General features: G+C 39.3%; 1 protein-coding gene and 1 long non-coding RNA gene across 2 annotated transcripts in view; both read right to left on the bottom strand.

Moving 5' to 3' along the window:
• Nucleotides 1–23,577, bottom strand: part of LOC129636944 (uncharacterized) — a 205,376-nt gene that overhangs the window by 84,428 nt on the left and 97,371 nt on the right. The window lies entirely within an intron of this gene.
• Nucleotides 22,234–22,927, bottom strand: LOC129636940 (60S ribosomal protein L9-like). Its single transcript, XM_055560680.1, has one exon. The coding sequence runs from the start codon at nt 22,905–22,907 to the stop codon at nt 22,329–22,331; it is 579 nt and encodes a 192-aa protein (XP_055416655.1). The 5' UTR covers nt 22,908–22,927; the 3' UTR covers nt 22,234–22,328.

The following is a 23,577-nucleotide window of genomic DNA, read 5'->3' as shown; positions in this document are numbered from 1 at the left end:
GGGCGTCCAAAATCACTGCAGATGGTAACGGCAGCCATGAAATTAAAAGATGCTTGCTCCTTGGAAGAAAAGTTATTACCAAGCTAGACAGCATATTAAAAAGTAGAGATATTACTTTGCCAACAAAGGGCCATCTAGTCAAAGCTATAATTTTTCCAGTAGTCATGTATGGATGTGAGAGTTGGGCTACAAAGAAAGCTAAGCACCAAAGAATTGATGCTTTTGAGCTGTGGTGTTGGAGAAGATTCTTGAGAGTCCCTTGGATGGCAAGGAGATCCAACTATTCCATCCTAAAGGAAATCAGTCCTGAATATTCATTGGAAGGACTGATGCTGAAGCTAAAACTCCAATACTTTGGCCACCTGATACAAAGAACTGACTCACTGCAGAAGACCCTGATGCTGGGAAAGATTGAAGGTGGAAGAAGGCAACTACAGAGGATGAGATGGTTGGATGTATCACTGACTCAATGGACATGAGTTTGAGTAAACTCTAGGAGTTGGTGATGGACAGGGAGTCCTGGTGTGCTACAGTCCCTGGGGTTGCAGAGTCAGACACAACTGATAGACTGAACTGAACTGGATGTAGACAGGTGCTTATTAAATATTTGTGGCATAAATTAAGGAAGGATTGAAGGAATAGAAGTAAAAAACCCTTGTAAATCAACAGTTCAAGGGATATCTCTCTTCTTATTACAACCATCCCGGGTGTTTCCCAGCCTTCCCTAGGCTGAACTTCGTCCATTGGTTCAATAGTGACTAGTCAACAAAGACAAGGGCACCATCTCCAGAATGGTCCAGAGCATTAACCTGGACATGCCCTCAAACACACACCACTAAAAGCCTCTATTAACTGCTGTTTGTATTGTACCATTCTCCTGCTGCACTCATTTCTCTGCTTCCAAGCATTTCCATTGAATCTTTCCCCTCTGGTTGGCATAAAATATCTTCTTTGATCTCAGTCCATGTAACTCATCCAACAATTCCCTTTACCTCTTCAGTTAGTATCATATATGCCAAATATTTAGGACATTCAACTCTCACATCCTCATGTTGGTGGTTATTCCCACTTATCTATCTTCAGACATGTTTATTTGTTCCAGTGTCTCCATTCCCTTTCACTAATTTCAACCTTATTCAGCCTTTAAGAGGCACTGTGAATCTTTCTTCGACTGTTTTAAAGGAACAGCTTATTAGACTTTCCAGCTAGCATTAAAGAACTTCTATGTCTGGGGTCTCCAACAGTGCTGCCTTTGTCCGAATTCAGCCCACAGAACTATTTTTTGTTTGACCTACATAATGCTTTTTAAAAAGTTAATTACCAATTGTGAAAAAAAAGCAAGAAAGTTTGCACCAAAAGAAGGATTTGAGGGGCAATTCTTGAAAAATGTCAAAGAATCCAGGAACAGTGGGTGGACCCAAACTCCCAAAAAGCAATAACAATTTGACGCTGAGATAACCCTTTGCCTTTAGGTGATCCATGACCTCTTCAGTTACCACCAGCTTCATCCATCCCTTACTACTCATGTATGGCAGCTGCCTAGTCCCTAAATGAGTTACAGACCATTAGACAGAATAGTTTGGAAGTGATGTAAAATTCCCCACTGATTACGAACTCCCTTACTATAAGATTATCTTTCCACCATTTTTTTTTTTTCTTTTAACATTATTCAGTGGACACTCATACTAAAAGAATTCACTGTCTCTGTCTCTCTTTACAAAACATTCACACACCTTTGGTGACCACTGAGAGAATGGGGAAGGTATAGTCAGAGAGACATATCAAAAGGCTGCAACCTACTCCTTAATAACATGTGCCCCTTTAAAAATAAAGGAATTTATGAAAATGCCAACTGTTGGAATTTCAATTTTCTGTTATAAATCGTCTTCTCTCCTTTGACAGCTGAAAGTTGACACACATAATTATTTCTTATTAGATACTGAATTTAAAAAGCCCAGGAGATATTGTTGGGGCTGTTTGGTGGAAGGGGGGGCATGACAAAAGGAGACAGATAAGTAATGAAGACTTTCCTGCATAATAGCAATATTGCTGTTCACACTGTGTGACAACTATTAGTTATCACTTCATTCTTTAAAAAAAAAAAGGTAGAACAATTCTGATCTCTCTGTGCACAATCTAAAGAGTACCTAGAATTTCTTCCATAATATTATTGCTGCAAAGCTTACTTGTGAATACCTTGCAGAGTACTCAGCAGTGAACATGGACTTGGTCAGGAAATAGAGAAAGGAACAAAGTCGCCACAAAAACCTTAGAAGTGAAGATTTAACTTATGCTTGGGACACTCATGATCAGGAAAATACATGGAAAATGAAAGGCAGATTTAGATATAATATGTTGAAGCATTTTCAAACTATGTTAAGTCTCTGAAAATAGTCTGGTTTTCTCCAAGAGTTAAGAGTTCCCTATCACAGAGTTGCTTGAGATGGCATTAGATGGCTATTAGTAGGTAAGTGGGTCCTAAAACAGCTAATACAGTTTAGATGACAACTTCTCACACCACTTTTAGACCACCCGTGGTTGTGTAAGGCAATTTTACATCTCAAACTCTGAAAAGAAATCCATTCCTGTTTATTAATATTTTAGTAGTGGTTTACAAAAGGCAAAACATGTTGGGGTTATGGATTACCTTTCATTTCTTCTTCAGACTTTCTGAGTTCTTTAGAAAGCCCACATAATTTCTTAAACAGAAAAAATATGAGTTTTAAAGAGAAACCCTTACTCTTCCTTTAGGTAACCTAAGGAATCCAACACTGCTACTTGAACTTAGAACATCACAAATTAAACTGTGAATTGTGTGCAATAGCTAAATGTTGCCTAAGAATAGATGAAGTACCTCACACAACTGCAAAACCTAATGTAAATACCCCTAAAGTGTTCTGTGCTGTGCTTAGTTGCTCAGTCTTGTCCAACTCTTTATGACCCCTTGATTGCAGCATGCCAGGCTCCTCTGTCCATTCTCCAAGCAAGAATACTAGAGTGGGTTGCCATGCCCTCCCCCAGGGAATCTTCCCAACCCAGGGATCAAAGCCAAGTCTCCCACATTGCAGGCAGATTCTTTACCATCTGAGCCACTAGGTAAGCCCCTACTATGTTCTAGCTATCTCAAAAACAAAAACAGCCTCTCTCCCTCCAGAAATACTTCTAGCATATTCTATAGGTACCACTTGTTTGACTACTTATGACCTGGAATTAATTGTCATCATCTTCCATGTGTTTATTCTGCCTACAAACTAGATTGCAAACTTTGACAAACTAAAGTTCCATGATAGCAATTAGCAGAGTACTTAATGGACTTGTAGGAATAGTGTGTACACTGTCATTTTCTAAACAAAGGTAACCATGTCCCTGTCAGGTTCATTTTTGTTCATCTTTATAATGTTATATATATAAATATTATATATATTATACATATATGTATATTTATAATGTTATATCAGGAGCTGGTGATGGACAGGGAGGTCTGGCGTGCTGCGTGCGATTCATGGGGTCGCAAAGAGTCAGACACGACTGAGCGACTGAACTGAACTGAACTGATATACATATTATATATATTATGCATATATGTATATTTATAATGTTATATATATCCAGTTGTGAGCCACATCTAAATGACAGATACATTAAAAGATATTTGCAATTGTCCCCAAAGTCAAAAAAAAATGTATTTGCATGGAGATTTATGCAGCTATGTTTACAGTTTTTTTTCAAACAAGGGTTATTACCAGTAACTCATTTTTCCACATTGTGTGTGTGTGCACGTGCACACAGGGAAATAATGGTACAACAACCCCACACAATGATCCAAGAGTCATTTGCATTAGCTTTTAGAATGAAGTATATGACTTTTCCCTGGTGGCTCAGTGATGAAGAACCTGCCTACAATGAAGGAGATGCAGGTTTGATCCCTGGGTCTGGAAGATCCCCTGGAGAAGGAAATCTTAAGCCATTCCAGTATACTTGATGAGAAAATCTCATGGGCAAAGAAGTCTGATGGGCTACAGTCAATAGGGTCACAAAAGAGTCAGACATGACTTAGCAACTAAGCAACAAATATGACTTTCTAATTTTCCCTCACCTCTCTCAATCTGAATGACTCATTCTGTTTACAGTCATGATAATGTTCTTCCTGGCCTTACTATTCTCATTACCATTTTCACTTTCCCTGAACACAAACAAACAAATAGGGAAAAGGGACAGAAGACACATTTAAAGTGCATACTGGAGATTTTTGTTGTTGCAATTCTGATAAAGTGTGTGTGCGTGTGTATGTATGTGTGTGTATATACACATATACGTATATATAATTTTTCCCACTGTAGAGAAAACACAATGCCAATAGTAAAAATGTTTTGTAAGTTTATGCTTGGAGGTATAATTATAGTAAAAAGGCATTCAAAGTTACTAATTACTAGTAAAATATCTTCTTCGAAAATCTTAATTTTATGTGAAGAAGTTTTATATTAGGCCAGAGTTAATGCCAATTTGGATCATTCTCCATGTGCTTCCATTTTCATAATAATATCCACCTCTGGAGAAAATATTTTAAGCCAATCAACTTCATTCAACATTATTATGGAGAAATTCTATAGCAGATATTATTGGTACAGTTCGAAAAGTCTCAACCTTCACTGCAATGGTTGACCAGCATGGGATACAGAAGTCTGGTACCCTTGATTCAACATCAAACAAATTTCATGGTGCAATTTATATTTCAGAACTTCTGAAGGGATCAGCCTGAGGCTAGATCTCATCTGAATCCATGTATTTGCTGCTCCTCCTCCTTCTTCCTTAATCTGCTTACCTCACTCACAGATGATTCCTCTCTGAAGCACTTCTTTGGCAAACTGCTGCTTCTGCTGCTAAGGCGCTTCAGCTGTGTCCGACTCTGTGCGACCCCAGAGACGGCAGCCCACCAGGCTCCCCTGTCCCTGGGATTCTCCAGGCAAGAACACTGGAGTGGGTTGCCATTTCCTTCTCCACTGCATGAAAGTGAAAAGTGAAAGTGAAGTCGCTCAGTCGTGTCTGACTCCTAGCAACCCCATGGGCTGCAGCCTACCCGGCTCCTCTGTCCATGGGATTTTCCAGGCAAGAGTACTGGAGTGGGGTGCCATTGCCTTCTCCGCTTTGGCAAACTGCTTGCACACAAATCCCTGTTTCAGGCTCTTCTAAGAAATAAAACCTAAGACAGATGCCCTTAACATTAGACTGAAGGAACTAAGTGCCTCAATGATGTCTTTCATAGACATACCCATAGTAAATAAGAATCATTAGGATAGTCATAAAGGAAGGTAGTTGGGTCTTCATTTTAAACCAGTGCTTCTCAACCAGAAGCAATTTGTCTAACAAGTGACATTTGGCAATGTCTAGCACAAGGCTTCCCTTGTGGCTCAGCTGGTAAAGAATCTTCCTGCAATGAGGGAGACCTGTGTTCGATCCCTGGGTTGGGAAGATCCTCTGGAGAAGGGAAAGGCTACCTACTCCAGCATTCTGGCCTGGAGAATTCCATGGACTGTATAGTTCATGGGATTGCAAAGAGTCAGACATGACTGAGTGACTTTCACTTTTCTTTCACTTTCTTTAGAGACATTTTTACTTTTAATCAGTGGGGTAGACCAGCAGTCCCCCAAATTTTGGGCACTAGGTACCAGTTTTTCCATGGATGACGGGGTGGGGATAATTTGGGGATGATTCTTATAAGAACCATGCAACATAGATCCCTTGCATGCACAGTTCACAGTAGGGCTTGAGCTCCTATGAGAATCCAATGCGGCCACTGATCTGAGAGGAGGCAGAGCTCAGGCGGTAATGTGAGTGATGGAAAATGGCAGTAAATACAGATGAAGCTTTGCTCACTCATCTGCTGCTCTCTTCCTGCTGTGTGGCCCGGTTCCTAAAGGCCACATACCTCTACTGATCCATGCCTGGGGGTTGGGGACCCTGGGGTAGAGGAAAGCATATTACATTTATTGCACAGAAGCGAGGGATACTGCAAAGTATTCTATAACTCACAAGACATCTCCTTACAACAAAGAATATCAATTCCAAATTGTCAACAGTACTACTGTTAAGAAATCCTGCTATAGCTCCAACATACTTGTTCAGATCAGATCAGATCAGATCAGTTGCTCAGTCGTGTCCGACTTTTTGCGACCCCATGAATCGCAGCACGCCAGGCCTCCCTGTTCATCACAAACTCCTGGAGTTCACCCAGACTCACGTCCATCGAGTCAGTGATGCCATCCGGCCATCTCATCCTCTGTCGTCCCCTTCTCCTCCTGCCCCCAATCCCTCCCAGCATCAGAGTCTTTTCCAATGAGTCAACTCTTCGCATGAGGTGGCCAAAGCACTGGAGTTTCAGCTTGAGCATCATTCCTTCCAAAGAAATCCCAGGGCTGATCTCCTTCAGAATGGACTGGTTGGATCTCCTTGCAGTCCAAGGGACTCTCAAGAGTCTTCTCCAACACCACAGTTCAAAAGCATCAATTCTCTGGTGCTCAGCCTTCTTCACAGTCCAACTCTCACATCCATACATGAACACAGGAAAAACCATAGCCTTGACTAGACGGACCTTTGTTGGCAAAGTAATGTCTCTGCTTTTGAATATGCTATCTAGGTTGGTCATAACTTTCCTTCCAAGGAGTAAGCCTCTTTTAATTTCATGGCTGCAGTCACCATCTGCAGTGATTTTGGAGCCCAGAAAAATAAAGTCTGACATTGTTTCCATGGTTTCCCCATCCATTTCCCATGAAGTGGTGGGACCGGATGCCATGATCTTAGTTTTCTGAATGTTGAGCTTTAAAACAACTTTTTCACTCTCCACTTTCACTTTCATCAAGAGGCTTTTGAGTTACTCTTCACTTTCTGCCATACGGATGGTGTCATCTGCATATCTGAGGTGATGGATATTTCTCCCGGCAATCTTGATTCCAGCTTGTGTTTCTTCCAGTCCAGCGTTTCTCATGATGTACTCTGCATATAAGTTAAATAAACAGGGTGACAATATACAGCCTTGACGTACTCCTTTTCCTATGTGGAACCAGTCTGTTGTTCCATGTCCAGTTCTAACTGTTGCTTCCTGACCTGCATACAAATTTCTCAAGAGGCAGATCAGGTGGTCTGGTATTCCCATCTCTTTCAGAATTTTCCACAGTTTATTGTGATCCACACAGTCAAAGGCTTTGGCATAGTCAATAAAGCAGAAATAGATGTTTTATGAATATGCCTATATAGCCTGCAAGTTACATTATATTGGCCCTATTTCAAATCTGAAAGGAGTGTATCAACTGTTGTTTCCCTGACTCTGCTGGATTTTTATTAAAGCCCTATAGTTTAGAAGTTAAACAAAAATCATCTACCAGACCTAGGTTAGAATTTATTGAGAAAACAGAGAGGGGAGCCCCTGATGGACCAAGTCAAAGTTTTGTTTTTGTGCAGATATTTTTCTTCATTGATGTAATTGCCCCTTGGACCTTGCTGTACACCTTACAGGCCTAGCAACAGTCTTGTAGGAGAAAGAGACAAACTTGCATCAGTATTTCACTTGCTTTGAATCATGTACCTAGAAACAACTATATGCGGCAGACTTTTTTTCTTTTTTTGCCTTGTGTTTTATGTTTATTGGTCTGGCCCAATGGTGTTAGAACCTTTAGTTCTAAATGCATTTATACACCTGTGTGAATACATATGCAAATATATATATATATATATATATATATGTATATTTAAGACTATAGCACCACTTGTACATGTGTAGAGTTGGCAATTTTGTTGAAAAGTACAAAAAATTACCATTAATAATAATAATCCTTGGCCTGTGGGTTTTTTCCAACACATCATTTTGTGTGTTTAAATTTGAATGTCTTTAGGGTGGGCAAGCTCTTGCCAAGTTCTACCACTCCTTACTGTCTTGCAATATGGGCTTCACTGGTGGCTCAGACAGTAAAGAATCTGCCTGCAATGCAGGAACCCTGGGTTCAATCCCTGTTTGGGAAGATTGCCTGGAGCAGGGCATGGCAATTCGCTCCAGTATTCTTGCCTGGAGAATCCCCATGGACAGAGGAGCCTGGAGGGCTACAGTCCATTGGCTTGCAAAGAGTTGGACACAACTGAGCAATTAAGCACAGCACAGCACATACATGTGTATCTGTCATTATCTTTAACAATTACTAATGGTAATATTCTCAAGAATTTGAATATTTATTCTCTTTTTGGTATGAGAAAACTGAATTAAGTTTGAAATTCCATCTTATGGCTCTGGTTGGTGCCAGTTTTTTGTACATATTTAGTAAGCCAGCATATATGTACCACATGCCCAAAATGCAACAATGGGTGTGATTTCTGTCACCATAATTCCGGTCTGTGACAATGCCCAGTCTCATTGTGCTTGAAATCTATCACTCGGCTCATCTCCTCTGTAGGGGTGTTTGGAAAGGGCTGACTCCCCTCTGTCTTAGGTCCAAATCCATCTGGAACGCCAATGTGATATATTTCCTTAGACTATCTGCATGTCAACAGTTAGAGGTGACACTGTCAGACCAGCAGCTAAGGGCTTCCTCATGGCTCTTTGAGGGGCCACACAGAATCCAGGAAAGGTCTGGCTTGTGGGAAGAGGTGTAGTAAGGCAAAATTGATTTGTGAAAATCCAAGTTCACATAAATGGTGAATAATGGACAAATTATAGAAAATAATTCTTAATTTTGTGGATTTCATGATAGAGTTCCTTTAAATTGCATTACCCAAGTACATTGACAATATAACTTAATTTTCAAAAAAAATAATAATAATATAGGACATTCCAGAAAAATGGTCCTTTTCAGCACTAAAATTATAAATCATTTATAGTGTTAGGAGAGACCTTATTGATCACATAGCTTAAAATCTAACATTTTAGCTCTGAGAAGAAGTACTTTAAAAAGTGGAATACATAATAGTCCAGATTCCTCTGACCTGTGTAAACTTTGACATGATAGCTTCTGTTTTATTAGGGAAGTTCACATACATAAAGAGATGTAGCCTGGGCTAAAGCTGACTTTTCTGCACAGACTTTCTCTTTCTTAGGAGAGTTTACATAGCCATTGTTGACTCTGGAAATCACACTTCCCTAAGGACTCTTTCACAAGTCCTGAATCTGTTATTACCTTCACTGCCAAAATTATCAGCCTTCTTGGGGAGATAATCAATCAACCTGATGGTTCAATAAGTGCTTGTTAAATTGCATTGAACCAGGTTTGTTCACCCATCCATCCATCTGTGCTAGACTCTGGGGATATCCTAGTGAAAACATATAGAGGTTTAAGTAGACCAGATACTCTCTTTATAGGTTTTTGTGGCACAATGCTAATGCAAAGGCTGGGAAAGACCTTAGTATTCCAAAACACTTTCCTCATCTGCTCTCTGAAGATTGAAACTCTTTAAACAGTAATGAGCATCCTTGGGAGGCAATGAGTTCTCTGGAAAACCAAGCTATTTAAGCATTTCCCTCAAGTAGACACTGAGGGTTGAATCAAGTATCATGTCAACATGCTGGTTACACAGCCATTGTCCTGAGCCACAGTGGTGTTTATCTGCTGGGCATCCCTTCCTCCATCTTTCTGGCAATACACAAAGTCTGCCTGGTTAGGCAGGCTACCCAGAAACCAGTCTAAGCCAAAGGGAATACCTCTACCCTTTGACCATATTTACTAATCCAAGAATAGAGTCATCATCCATACTGTCCCAGACAAGGCATTCCCTAGGACTTCAAAATTAAGATCTGGGATATTATCTGAGTCTAAAGCTGCAGTGGTCCTGCTCTTTGCCAAAAGGAGGAAGCAGAGCTGCAAGTTAACCTCTGAGAAGTAGCAAGAGCCTCCATGCGTGAGAATGTCTCTCTAAAAGTGATTAAAAGCCATCAAGTGTTTTAAAATATAGGTTTAGAGCCAGACTAGTTAGTGTTAAAATCTATTTGCAAGGCCAGAAACCTGGGTGCAACCCTTGGGTTAGGAAGATCCCCTGGAGAAGGGAATGGCAACCCACTCCAGTAATCTTGCCTGGAGAATCCCATGGTGGGAGCCTGGTGGGGTACAGTCCATGTGGTCACAGAGAGTCGGCCATGACTGAGTGACTAACACTTTCACTTATCTAAGAATAATATCTGCCAATAATAATATTTGATAAATGAATTATAATCATTGCCCCAGTTCTGGTCTCTCTCAAATTTGACTTTTGTATTCCTTATTCAACACTGAGCTATTCTAATATATCTCCTAATTTCTCTGTAATCTATTTAATCTATTTAGAGTTAGGGTCTTGTCCATTGTATTAGCAAGTGGGCTCATGCTAATACAGTGTTTAAGATCCCTGAGATCCTAATTCTATGTGGATGGTCCTTCACACAAGTCACACAGAAATAAATGGTTTTCCTTTTCATCCCTGTTCTTTTTTAAAATCTCTGATTTTACTCTCTGCTACAAATCTGTCACTTCATAATAAAGCCAAACATAAAAACAAACTCTTTATCCCTAGAAGTTACAAAAGCACAGATCTTCCCTTTTTTTATTAATATATAATTTGGGGGGAATAGAACTGTGTTAACAAGCATGTCAATAAAGAATCCATCTTTCACATTCCTCTGTACCAAAAAAAAAAAAAAATAAGAGAGAGGGAGATAAAGAGGGAAGGAGGGAGGGAAGGAGGGAGAGAGAGAAATTAGCTCAAGAAAGAATCAAAAGTAGTCACTGACAGTAGTGAACTGATGGAACCCAATAATTGCCCTCAAGGCTATGAGGAAACCAAATGGAATGGGTATCCACACATCTGTATTATTAGCAAATCCCATCTCCAAGCCTCAGTCCTATTAGAAAAGAATAGCAGGGAAGGAGGAGGTTTTATTCTTATATTTAGAGGATTTAGATGCCACTGTTTCCAGAATTGTTTTTGTAAAACATTTTCCTAAAAATGCATCAACATGCTTGCTTTCATTTGTTATCTTTTCTAAGGGACTCAGAGAGTAGGGAGAGGGAAGGAGGTGCAGGGTGACTTAAATGGTTGATAAAGGACAAAATTGAGGGTGATTCAGGCTAGAAGGCTAGCAGAAGATATATATAAACACACACACACACACACACACACACACACACTGTCTTTCTGTGTTCACAGCCATTCAAGCCCGCAGAAAATGGGGATTCATGATGAGGGACACAAAAGCCCCTGGTTCTCTTCTGAGTGGGACTTTAGGCAGATGTTTGCACATCTTGCAGAGAATATCCTCATCCCAATGAATCCTATTACCTGCTCACTGGATCACGAAGGCTCTTTGATGAGACAGGTCATTTTTAGAGGAAGAAAGGGATGTGTATTAGGTGTGAATAGTCTAGGTAGTATCACAGCTCCATTTTTCTTTCCTAAACAAAGCCCTCTAGGTAGCCTTTGTGCCTAGAGGAAGATACTCTCATTCAGAGTTCCAAAGGTAGGGCTGATTGGCAGGGAGAGGTGACACTCTAAAAACCGTGTTTGATCTAGTACTGGGCATTTAACTTGGTCCAAGAGGGCTGAAGGGAAGATCATTTACTCTATAATTATGAAAAAAATTTTTTTTCATTTCTTATATTTGGCTGATTGATGTGAAAGAAGAAACAGGTAGACTGAGTTATTATAAGAAGTCATCTTTTGATAAGTGCAACCAGCCTGAGTATTAAGCCAATGCTGTTACTGGAAGAACAGGGAAACTGACCTCTAATAACGCTACTGAGCAGTGGAACTGACATAGCTGAATCCTGCTCTAATACAGGACTTAGTATATTTAAAAATTCATTTCTATAACCTTTAAGGCAGTTAGAGAAGGTATTCCTCATACTTGTAGCCAAAATCTTCCTAAACTGAGAAAGAAATGACATTTGAATACTAAGAAATCATTCCTTATTTCCTACAATTAAATTTTAATATGAAGAAGAGAAAGCAAAAGAACATATAAGGACCCAGGAAAACAAGAGAAAGAACAGGGACAGGAGAACTGAAAGGCCACAGAAAGTAGAGGTCAGCAGAGCTCAAAGAAAACCGTAGTGAATTCATAATTTCCCTATGAGCTGTTTTAAACTGAGCTAGCTCCAGACGAGAGAGCTGCTTCTTTTATTCAATAATTTTTTAAATCTCTGCCATGTATCTAGAATAGTCAATATCATAGAGACAGAAAGCAGAATGATATTTGTCAGGGGCTGAAGGTCAAGGGGGAAATGAGAAGCTATTGTTTAATAGGTATAGAGTTGCAGTTTTACAAAAAGAAAAGAACTCTGGAGATAGATAGTTGTGATGGAGCACAACATAATGAATGCATTTAAAACTACTGAACTACACACTTAAAAATGGTTAGATGGTAAATGTTAAGTGTATTTTACAATAATAAAAATATAGAAGAAAAAAATTTCTACCATGGACTAAGCCAATAGAAATACAGAAATTAAAGTACACAATTAGCCATCTAGAAATTTTCAATATTAAAAAGCCCACAATAGTATTTATAATTTTAATCGTTTGTTCTACTCGCATTATTTCATTTAATACTTTGAATAACCCTGCTGCTGCTACTGCTGCTAAGTCGCTTCAGTCGTGTCTGACTCTGTGTGACCCCATAGACGGCAGCCCACCAGGCTCCCCCATCCCTGGAATTCTCCAGGCAAGAACACTGGAGTGGGTTGCCATTGCCTTCCCTATGGGAATGTATGTATTTTCCTATTTTATAGAAAGGAATCAGAGACTCAGTTCCCATAAGTTATATGAGCAAGTTGTGAAGAATAGCATTTCAGTCCCAGTCAGTCTGATACTATCAATCCAGCCTTGTTTTTTACATGGTAAAGAAAGGCAATGCCAAAGAATGCTCAAACTACTGCACAATTGTCCTCATCTCACACGCTAGTAAAGTAATGCTAAAATTCTCTAAGCCAGGCTTCAGCAATATGTGAACCGTGAACTTCCTGATGTTCAAGCTGGTTTTAGAAAAGGCAGAGGAACCAGAGATCAAATTGCCAACATCTGCTGGATCATGGGAAAAGCAAGAGAATTCCAGAAAAACATCTATTTCTGCTTTATTGACTATGCCAAGGCCTTTCACTGTGTGGATCACAATAAACTGTGGAAAATTCTGAAAGAGATGGGAATACCAGACCACCTGACCTGCCTCTTGAGAAATCTATATGCAGGTCAGGAAGCAACAGTTAGAACTGGAAATGGAACAATAGACTGGTTCCAAATAGGAAAAGGAGTACGTCAAGACTGTATATTGTCACTGCTTATTTAACTTATAAGCAGAGTATATCATGAGAAATGCTGGGCTGGAAGAAGCACAAGCTGGAATCAAGATTGCCAGGAGAAATATCAATCACCTCAGATATGCAGATGACACCACCCTTATGGCAGAAAGTGAAGAGGAACTCAAAAGCCTCTTGATGAAAGTGAAAGTGGAGCGTGAAAAAGTTGGCTTAAAGCTCAACATTCAGAAAACGAAGATCATGGCATCCAGTCCCATCACTTCATGGGAAATAGATGGGGAAACAGTGGAAACAGTGTCAGACTTTATTTTTTTGGGCTCCAAAATCACTGCAGATGGTGACTGCAGCCATGAAATTAAAAGATGCTTACTCCTTAGAAGGAAACTTATGACCAACCTAGATAGCATATTCAAAAGCAGAGACATTACTTTGCCAACAAATGTCCGTCTAGTCAAGGCTATGGTTTTTCCTGTGGTCATGTATGGATGTGAGAGTTGGACTATGAAGAAGGCTGAGCACCAGAGAATTGATGCTTTTGAACTGTGGTGTTGGAGAAGACTCTTGAGAGCCCCTTGGACTGCAAGGAGATCCAACCAGTCCATTCTGAAGGAAATCAGCCCTGGGATTTCTTTGGAAGGGATGATGCTAAAGCTGAAACTCCAGTACTTTGGCCACCTCATGCGAAGAGTTGACTCATTGGAAAAGACTCTGATGCTGGGAGGGATTGGGGGCAGGAGGAGAAGGGGACGACAGAGGATGAGATGGCTGGATGGCATCACTGACTCGATGGACGTGAGTCTGAGTGAACTCCGGGAGTTGGTGATGGACAGGGAGGCCTGGCGTGCTGCGATTCATGGGGTCGCAAAGAGTTGGACACGACTGAGTGACTGAACTGAACTGATCCTTCTTGGAGAATATGGGATTATATGTTCACTGTCCCCAATCACCTTGGGTATTGTAATCCCTCTTGTAGAGAAAATGTTTGATAATTCAGGAATAACAGGGCTCTCTCAAAGTCCCCAAACTCTTAATGACATTGGCAGAAGTTATGATTCTTCGACAGGAAAAAAGGTATTCATTTGTTAGATGGTGGGAAATGATTTAACATATGAACTGCAGTCACAGAGCTGCTAGAGAGAAAATGGCTTAAATTGAGATTGAAACCATTAGCTCTCGAGTCTAATGATTTAGCACTAGAACAAAACTAGCATGTTCTACTGCCTGAAAAAAGACCAGAGCAAATCATTTGCTTCATGACAGTACCCCCTCTTTTCTCAGGACAGTGGCAGAAGACACATGTTTTAATCACAATTTCTGAGAGTTGATGGAACACTAAGTCACTGATGGTTGTAAATAAGACTATCAGGAAGCTGTACTATTTGCAACACAATTAGCTAAATAATCGTGGGAGTACAAGAAAATGAGTTAGATAGTAAGGGCTGAGTAGGAAAGGGTACTGTGGTCCATCATCAGTGGATTTTTCATGATTTTTCTCTTACATGGCCCCATTCACCTGTCATGCCCCAACTAAGACTATTCTATGGCTCATCATTGTTCTAAACAACTTAACATGCCATATATAGCCCCTTACTGTCTCACTCATGTGAAACTTTCTACTCTTCTTCTAGCATCATATTGTTATTTAAATGTATCATATTTCTTATCTCTAAGCTTTCATTATTTCTATTTTATCTAACTGGGTTTCTTTCCATCTCTTGGAATATTAACATTGAATATACCTTTAATTCTTATTCATTCAGATGATAATAGATACCCCACTTCTGAATTTCCCTTTGTTGACATTGTCAAAGCCCTAATATTCTATTCATATTTATTTAGTTTTTTAAATTACTCACCAACATGGTGAATTCCTGAAGTTAGGATGATGCGTTGCTTACTTTTGTATTTCCAATACTTGACCTCTCATAGTCACTAAATAATTATTTGTTGAATGACTGCTGAGTGACTTTACATTGTCCTCTAAATGTTTATGTTCTCACCTTTTCATGAATAGCTTTGTTGTCAGTAAGGAGAAAATTTTCTTTGTGGGTAATAGATTGAGAGCTCATATAATTCAAGGAATAATCTTACATTAGAAATCTATGATTTAATGTGTTGTTAATGAAAAGTTAAATTGCATGCATCTTATTACTAGAGATGGCAGATTGAAAACATATATTTCTATTTAATCCACTCCCTAAGCCCTGCAAAGATGCTAGAAATGTTTTCAGGCATGAAACTGTGTGAACTTAAAGACTGGGCGATGAGACAGTAAGATTTTGAAAGCTGGAAGCAAATGGACAGGATATGTTGACAATATGACTTTGCAGATCCAAGAAATCTTAATTCTGTGCTTGAAGTGGAAAAGCCAAGAGGAAGCTTTAGTATGAATTTCTGAAAGGTTTAGGACTTGGGAAAAACAGGTACCTTGGGAGTGAAAATTAACATGGGAATAATTAGAGTGTCTAAAGATCTCTTGAGAAAGTCAGATCCATAGATAATCTACCCTCTCCATTTGAGCTGATAACTAGGAATTTATTCTCTCCAGAAACATTTCAGGAGAGAAATTCATTTCTGGGGGGAAAGAATTAGGCAAAAATTTCACAGTGAATGTTAAATCCCTTCATTTTATTCTTCTTCTACATGGCTCCCCCAAAACTTATATCAGTTTACAGCCTTCATAAGGCAATGCTGAAGCAGTTTTCAACTTGCATATCTGACCAACTACAGCTAGAAGACCTAAAGATACTGACATTAAGAATTCTCCCAAAGAAACTGCCCGTTCAGATAACGTTAGGAACATAGTGAACAGTTCTAACCAAATGCCAGTGTTTCTGATCAGTTCTTATTCTTCCCTTTAATCTGAGTAAAACCAAGGCTTACTGGACTTTTTAATGCAAGCACTGAATATACGAAACAGAGATGGAAACCAAACAAACCAATCTCCTCAACTTTAGTTTACTTAGTTTTATGTAAACTGAATAGTTTCTATCATTAATATTCTCAAAAAGATAAGTAGATACATTGCATCTGTGAAACAACAGAAAGCTAAAATAGTTCAGGAAGTACAGTATATGAATAATAAATGACCCCAAAAATAAGAGAAAATGGATGGAAGATATAAAAGATGTAATTCAATTTATTTTTCCAGAACTGATATGAGTCTCCAGAAAATAGAAACCAAAGAGCATTACTAAAAGTTTGAAGACATTAGTGATAAGACGAAAGGAAAAAGTATTGGAAACTTCCAGATAAGGGAAAAAAAAAGATTCATATAAAGAATAAATAATTCAATAAAGATTATTACAAATTAATTCAATTACAAATAATCATTTACAAAAATTCAAGTATAACAATAAATCTCTCTCAATAATGGCTTAGGATTACTCCAATAATAGCAACTCCAGAAGATAAATATTACAGAAGAGAAATAAATTCAAAATTCTGAGGATTTTTTTTTTTTCAAAACAGAATTATCAGATTGTCAGGATATTTTCAGCCATCACACACCAAATCATATCTGTCATGTACTCTATGCCAGAAAGATACTGGAAAAGTTTCTGTAGCAATATGAGAGAAATAAGAGAAAACAAAATATAATATGTGAAATAGAGAGTCAGTAAAAAGACAGATAACATTTTTCCTTATGATATTGAAAAGCGTCTGCACAATGACAGTTATTCAACAGGTTAAGAGAACTGTTTTTCAGATTGGTTGTAGTTGGATGGGAAATATTTCTTTAAGAAAATGAAACTGATAAAAATTTTAATTTCTTAGATGTTACTGAGAGAAGACTTACTCAGCTGGTGAATTTGAGATTGGGATTGGATTAATGATTAGTGGGTTTCCCAGGTGGCGCTAGTGGTAAAGAAACCATCTGTCAATGCAGGAGACATAAGAGACACCAGTTTGATACCTGGGTTGGAAAGATCCCCTGGAGGAGGGTATGGCAATCCATTCCAGTATTCTTGCCTGGAGATTCCCATGGACAGAGGAGCCTGGCAGGCTGAGGTCCATAGGGTCGCAAGAGTCAGACACAACTGAAGTGACTTAGCATGCATACATTATGATTAGCACTTAGAAAACTAAGCAATTGGGAAAAGGGAGAGAAGGATGAAGAAGATGAGGAAGAAGAGCAAGTGAATAAATTGTTAATTCCAGATAAACGAATCTCTTATAAAGAAAAACTGATCATGTAAAGTGAAACATACCTCAGCTACGAAAAGTGTTCATAAGCTAAGAATAATTTAAATAAGAAATATTGACTTATTTTTACGTTACAACTATGTCATAGGAATGAGGGGCAGGGCTAAAAGGACCGTGGTGGAAAAGAGATACATTTTTATCTTCCGGAGTGAGAAGTCAATAAACCACATAAACTAAAAGGAACTAGCAATAAAAGTTTTGTTATTTAGAGATTTTGATGTAAATACCAAAATAAATAATTTAAAAAGTTGAAAATGTTTGACTCTGGGAAGCAGATAATAGAGGTGGCAAGAGAGTACTAAGGCAGTAAAACTGTATTATTTAGCTGACACTACCTGCTGCTAACAAACACACTCCAGAATATATAATGGCCTCCAACACAAATGTCTTCCCACTCATTTAACAGCCCAAGGTGAGTGTTTCTGTAGGGCGGGTATCACTCTTTTCCACGAACTCAATCAGGAAGAAGATCCACCTTCTTCAACTTGAACTTTAAGCCAAATTTATCAATCTGCAAGGCTGTCAAAGAGCATGGAGTATCACTCAGGGGAGTTTAAAGAAGCATGCCAAGACAGAGCCATACCACGTCTTTTTTTTTTTTTTTTTTTTAGCCATACCACTTCTGTCCCAACTGACCTAACAAAACTCAGGCACATGGCCACTCCCAACTGATACAGGGGTTGGGAAATGGAGCCTGGCTGTGCATCAAGGGAAAATAGGAGGACACAGATTTTGGTGAACAGTTACTATTCCTGACACAATTTGTAAAACTGTTTCAATTAAGGGCATGTATAGTCCATTGCTTCAATTACAGTTTTGTTCTAAAATGATAAAGTAGACAGACCAGAGGGAGTTGTTAAAATTTAACAATAGTTCAACTATGATATGTTTTTCTGGCTTCTTTAATTGTAAAATTCAATTATACAATTTTTTTGATGGTACAAAATACTCCTTGTCTGGGATCATCTTATTCCATGCTTCCCTTAGGGGAAGGTCCAGTGGCCCTTCCTATGAACACAAACTAGAAATTAAACAGTATAATTCTAAAACAACATCAGAGAAGGTGGTATTGTCCCTATTTTACAGATGAAATGACTAGATTCTTGAGAAACTAAGTGATAGGCACAAAGTTGGTCATTCACTCATCCATTCCTCTGATATTTATCAAAACATCTACCATGGGGCACTCATCCTCTGTATGCAGCAGATACACCAGTGAACAAGCCACACAAGTTTTCTGCTCAGAGAGAACTTTAATCCTAGGGAGGCTTCCTCCTGACAAAGTGAAGACTAATTCAGGTCATCAGCCTGGAAGTTCAGAAGATCCTGAGTGATCAGCTTATGCTGGTTCTCTCCAGCTACTATGCTTTACACATTGCCTATTTCATCGATTGCACTGAAGTAAACTCTCCACCACTATACCATCAAACAGCTTCTCCTACTTAAGCAAATTATGCAAATTCTCCTTGGAGGTAAAAATCACACATCCCTTTTCTCCCTTAACACTATTAACAGAGGCTTCAGATTAATGTGGCAAGAAAGACATTCATATTCACCATAGTTTTCACCCACCTATGAGAGACACGCTTGTGACCTATTTTCCGGCTGCCTCTAAGACTTGCTAGGAATGCTCTCCAATTTTGGCAGACTTGGGTAGTCTGGTCTCTTGAATTGTGATGTCAATAAAATATTTATCCAGCTGCCTGAAAATCACCAATCATCTCTTTTTCCTTCATTTGGGAAAATACCACCCACTGACATGTCCTACTTGTATCTGAAAGATGTATGACTTGTCAGTGCTAAGTTTAGTGAATGTTTTCAGAAGAGCTGTAAACTTGCACTGAACGTGAGATCAATTATAGGAAATACAGAGATTCTTGGAGACTGGTCCTCAGAGGATAACCACATAACTCACTATCCAAATTTGGACAATCTGAGTGAGAGGTGATGCTGCTAACGTCAGTGATGCTGAGACCACCAGCATAAACAGCGTTCTGAATAAAAAAAGAAATATGAACATTTAACATTGACTTCACTTTCTTTACACCTTGATGGATGAATGGATAAACAAAATATGGCACATGCATCAATGGAATATTGTTCAATCTTGAAAAGAAAGGAAATTTTAACACATGCTACAAGATGGATGAAACTTGAGAACAGGATGCTAAATGAAATAAACCAGTCACAAAAGCACAAACACTGTATAACTCCACTTATGAGATATCAAGAGTAGTTAAATTCATAGAAACAGGAAATAGAGTGGTGATTGCCAGGGGCTGAGAGGAGGAGGAAATGTAAGGTTATTGTTTAATGAGTACAGAGTTTCAGTTTTGAAAGATTAAAAACATTCACAGATGGATAGTGGAGATGATTGCATAACAACGTGAATGTATTTAATGCCAAACACTGCACATTTATACAGTTAAAATGGTATATTTTATGTTATATGTATCTTACCACAGTAAAAATGGTTGTCATCACTTTATTTGGAAAATGATAAAGCATGGATCAGAATATCCTCAAGGCCCTTTATTCTATGCATAACACATTATGATCCCAATTATGAGTCACTGAAGTTAAGATATAGTCAAATCACCCACTGCTCCCCTGTGTGTTTTAACAAACATTTGGGAAAAGACATGAAGAGTCCAATAGGGATTTACTGCTAGCAAAGCTGGTCAAAGGACTCAGTGAGCCTTTATGACTCCGTGCTCAACTTAGACTTGAATGTAGCCCAAATTCAGTGAACAGTGGCAAGTAAAGAATCTGGAACTAAGAGAGAAGTGATCTTCTTGCTTCCACAAGCAAGTCTGCTTGATTTGCTTATCACATTAAGCAAGGCAAATCCTCCCTTCCTGAGAGTAGGAGGCCCCAGAAGCAAAGAGGAAAAAAGTTCAAGTAGATCAAAAGAGAGCTGATCCACACTGTCTGGGTTTCAGATAGTGGCCCATCTGCCTCCTACTAAAGTCTTGAAGGTTCTCTCTAGACTCAGTCACACCAGATGTCCCCACCCTCCACACCCATCGAGGAGGAAAGAATGGGATGAAACAGAGTTGAAAATAAAGATTCTCCTCCAACAAAAACTACTTTTAACCTTTGCTTTTCCTGCAAGCTCTTAGTTGCATAACAAATATTTTCCTTCCTGTTAATATTTGATATTGAGAAACATTGAATTTTCTTCTTCACCTTGTGGCTCCTCATTCTCTGTGTGTGCCAGATAGCTTCCCATTTACTTCCAAAGCTGTTCATGTGAGTGAGAATCATTAGGAATTCACTTGATAAAGGCAAGGGTGGTCAGAACCCTTGGAACCAAGTTGAGTTCAGACACAGCCCCAAACCTGAGGGCCACTTTCTCTTATTTTACTCTGCACTATTGACTGACTGATTTATGTATCTACAACCCCACCCCTGAGCCCAAACTTTAGAGCAAGTTCCTAAAGGACACGCACGATATTGGCTGACTGCTGAATCCTCCTTTCCATAAGGATTCATGTCAGCACACCCTAGAGACTCCATAAACACCTATGCTCCTGGAGCATTTATTGAGTTCCCGCAAATGCCTAGGACATGGCCAGTTCTCTGCCCCAAAAGACCCTATTATTTAATAACAATATTACAGAGTTTGGTGCTGCTGGTGGCAAGGATATTTCCTTAGAGGCCCCATGGGGCCCTGAGGAAAGATTTTTCAAGAAAGAGAACGTTTTCTGAAAGACAGAACATAGTTAGCTCTGACTACAAATTGGGCATTTTATTGCATGTCTGATGGATAATCACAGGTAAAGACTTTGATCTTTATCCATATAGCAGCAATAAGAAAAAAAGCAAGAACTCTGTGTACTATCTTTTTTTTCCTCTCTCTCTGCCATTCCAGGAAAACAGAGCTCATTAAAATGCTCAGAAGAATGTCTTCATGTGTATTCTTTCAAATCCAGTGCTGTTGTATGGTCTTGCTCTGCCATTGTCCCCCACCAATGCCCTGATGAGGAGACAGGATAGCAGAAGGACTAATGAAAGAGGAAGAAGAAGGATGTTGAAGGTGAGGGGAGTGGACAAGTAGAGGGTTAATGCTGAGTATCGGGGGAAAGATGAAAGGGAGGCATGAGAGTGGCAGGGCAGCATGGAAGCCCTAACAAACCCACGTGTTCAGATCAGGCTTTATTCCTCAGACACAGGACTCTGAGCACTTGTGGTCTGGAGTGGCAACATCAGGATGGCTCTCCCTTCTTTTGTGATTGAATCAGTGATCCATTTCACAATCGAACTTGCAAACTGAATCTAAACAGGCAATGCAACAAAAACCAAAATATCAGCATGTAGGCAAGCATCAGCAGAGTTCAGGGTGTGTGAGAGTACCACGTGAAGTGCCTGCCATGCCATGATGCTCTTCTCTGATTATGATGACTATCAATAATGTTTATTAAGGACAGAAAGGTAACTTTCACTGTAAAATGGAGACTACGTGTTCACTATTATCGATCCTCACAAAGGGAGCAGCCAAAGACCAAGTCCTTCAAGGTCTGAGATAAAGCCCAGAACCCTGGAGTGAATGTGCGTGTGGGATATATCCGATGTCCCAGCATGCAGGACCCATCCTGGATGGGGGCAATAGGGTGCAGGGTACAAGTGTCTCATCCTGTATTAACAAAGAAACTTAGACATGCACCCTTATACTCAAAGAGCTTGATGTATGGAATCATCATTTTAATCTTAATTTATGGGATGTTTAACATTTTTATTTTATTTTTTTTTATTTTTTTAAATCTCAAATCAAGTTTTTATTGTCTCTTTAAAACATCATAACTGAGTCCATAGAACCATCTGCTATCTTGTTGTTTCTGCAGCAGGATCACTGAGATCTTATTCATCAGCCTGCTGAACTGTTCCTTTTTCAGAAACATAGATACCATCCAAAAATTTTCTGATATCCTTGTTTTTAACTGTGGTGGCTTGCTGAATCAAAGCAGCTGAATTTGACACAAGTTCAATGTCATTTCCTTCAAGAATCAACTCATCTTTCTGGGCTTGAGATACTGAACAGGCAACCCCTGGCCTCATTCGAACCCTGCGTATATATTTTTCACCCAAAAAATTTCGGATTTCCACAACAGAACCATTCTCCCGAATAACAACGTTGATGGGGAAGTGGGCATACACCGACCTCATCTTGTAACGGAAACCCAGTGTAACACCCTTGATCATGTTCTGTACGTGACTACAGATTGTGCGAACAGTGGCCAGTTCCTTTCTGTTTCCCCACCATTTGTCAACACGGAGCCTCTTCTTTTTCTTTACAAGGAGACTGAGTTCTACATTGATGTGATTGAAGTCCCTCCGCAGGGTGCCTCTGGGGCCCTTCACAATAACTGTCCATCCCTTCAAGTTAATGTCGACATTTTCTGGGATGTCGACAGTCTGGTTGCTGAGAATGGTCTTCATTCTCGCAGTAGATGCGGCAAAAAAGCTAACATTTTTAATATCTTAATCCTGTGTCTTCACTGCCTCACACTTTAATAAAACCTTAAGATTTTAATTATCCCAAGCTAAACTCAATTGAAATGCCCCATATATGTATTGATACTGAGCAGAAAGGGAAGGGCTTAAATTGCAAGGAATTCTAGGTTGAAAATTAAATCACACAGAATGTTAAGAATTGCCAGTTTCATTCACCAGACCTTTTATTTATTTTTGAATGGCAGCACAAGCCCCATCGCAATCAATTCTATACCTAGTCACTGGAACCACAGATTTACCAAATGCAATTTGTCTCTGTAGTTAAAACTTTTGGAAAGAACAAACCTCTAAAGTTGTCTCAGAATCAGTACCTCCTCTTAGATGGTCTTGAATGACACATGTAAAAGAATGACCCCTAGCGGTAATAGGCCAAATCTACAGTATTTAATTAAGACCAGCTTTGAACTCGAGGGGGTAGAAATGGATTCCCTTATAGAGCAACAAGAAGCTTCCAGGGAAAGGGCACACACGGTGTCTTGCTTTATCTCACGACTCAGCAATCACACCAGCATAACTCAAAAACCCCCTTATCTCGTAGATGCCTCAAATTAGACCAGGGGCTTGTAGGAAACTATCTTCTAACTGTTCTCTTGAT

The sequence above is a fragment of the Bubalus kerabau genome, chromosome 22 (genome assembly GCF_029407905.1).
Source record: "Bubalus kerabau isolate K-KA32 ecotype Philippines breed swamp buffalo chromosome 22, PCC_UOA_SB_1v2, whole genome shotgun sequence".
Classification (NCBI taxonomy): Eukaryota; Metazoa; Chordata; class Mammalia; order Artiodactyla; family Bovidae; genus Bubalus; species Bubalus kerabau.
This window is presented reverse-complemented; position numbering and strand designations above follow the sequence as displayed.

Excerpts from the sequence above, each read along its gene's own strand:
- LOC129636940 (XM_055560680.1), bottom strand. The coding sequence starts at position 22,907 with ATGAAGACCATTCTCAGCAACCAGACTGTCGACATCCCAGAAAATGTC.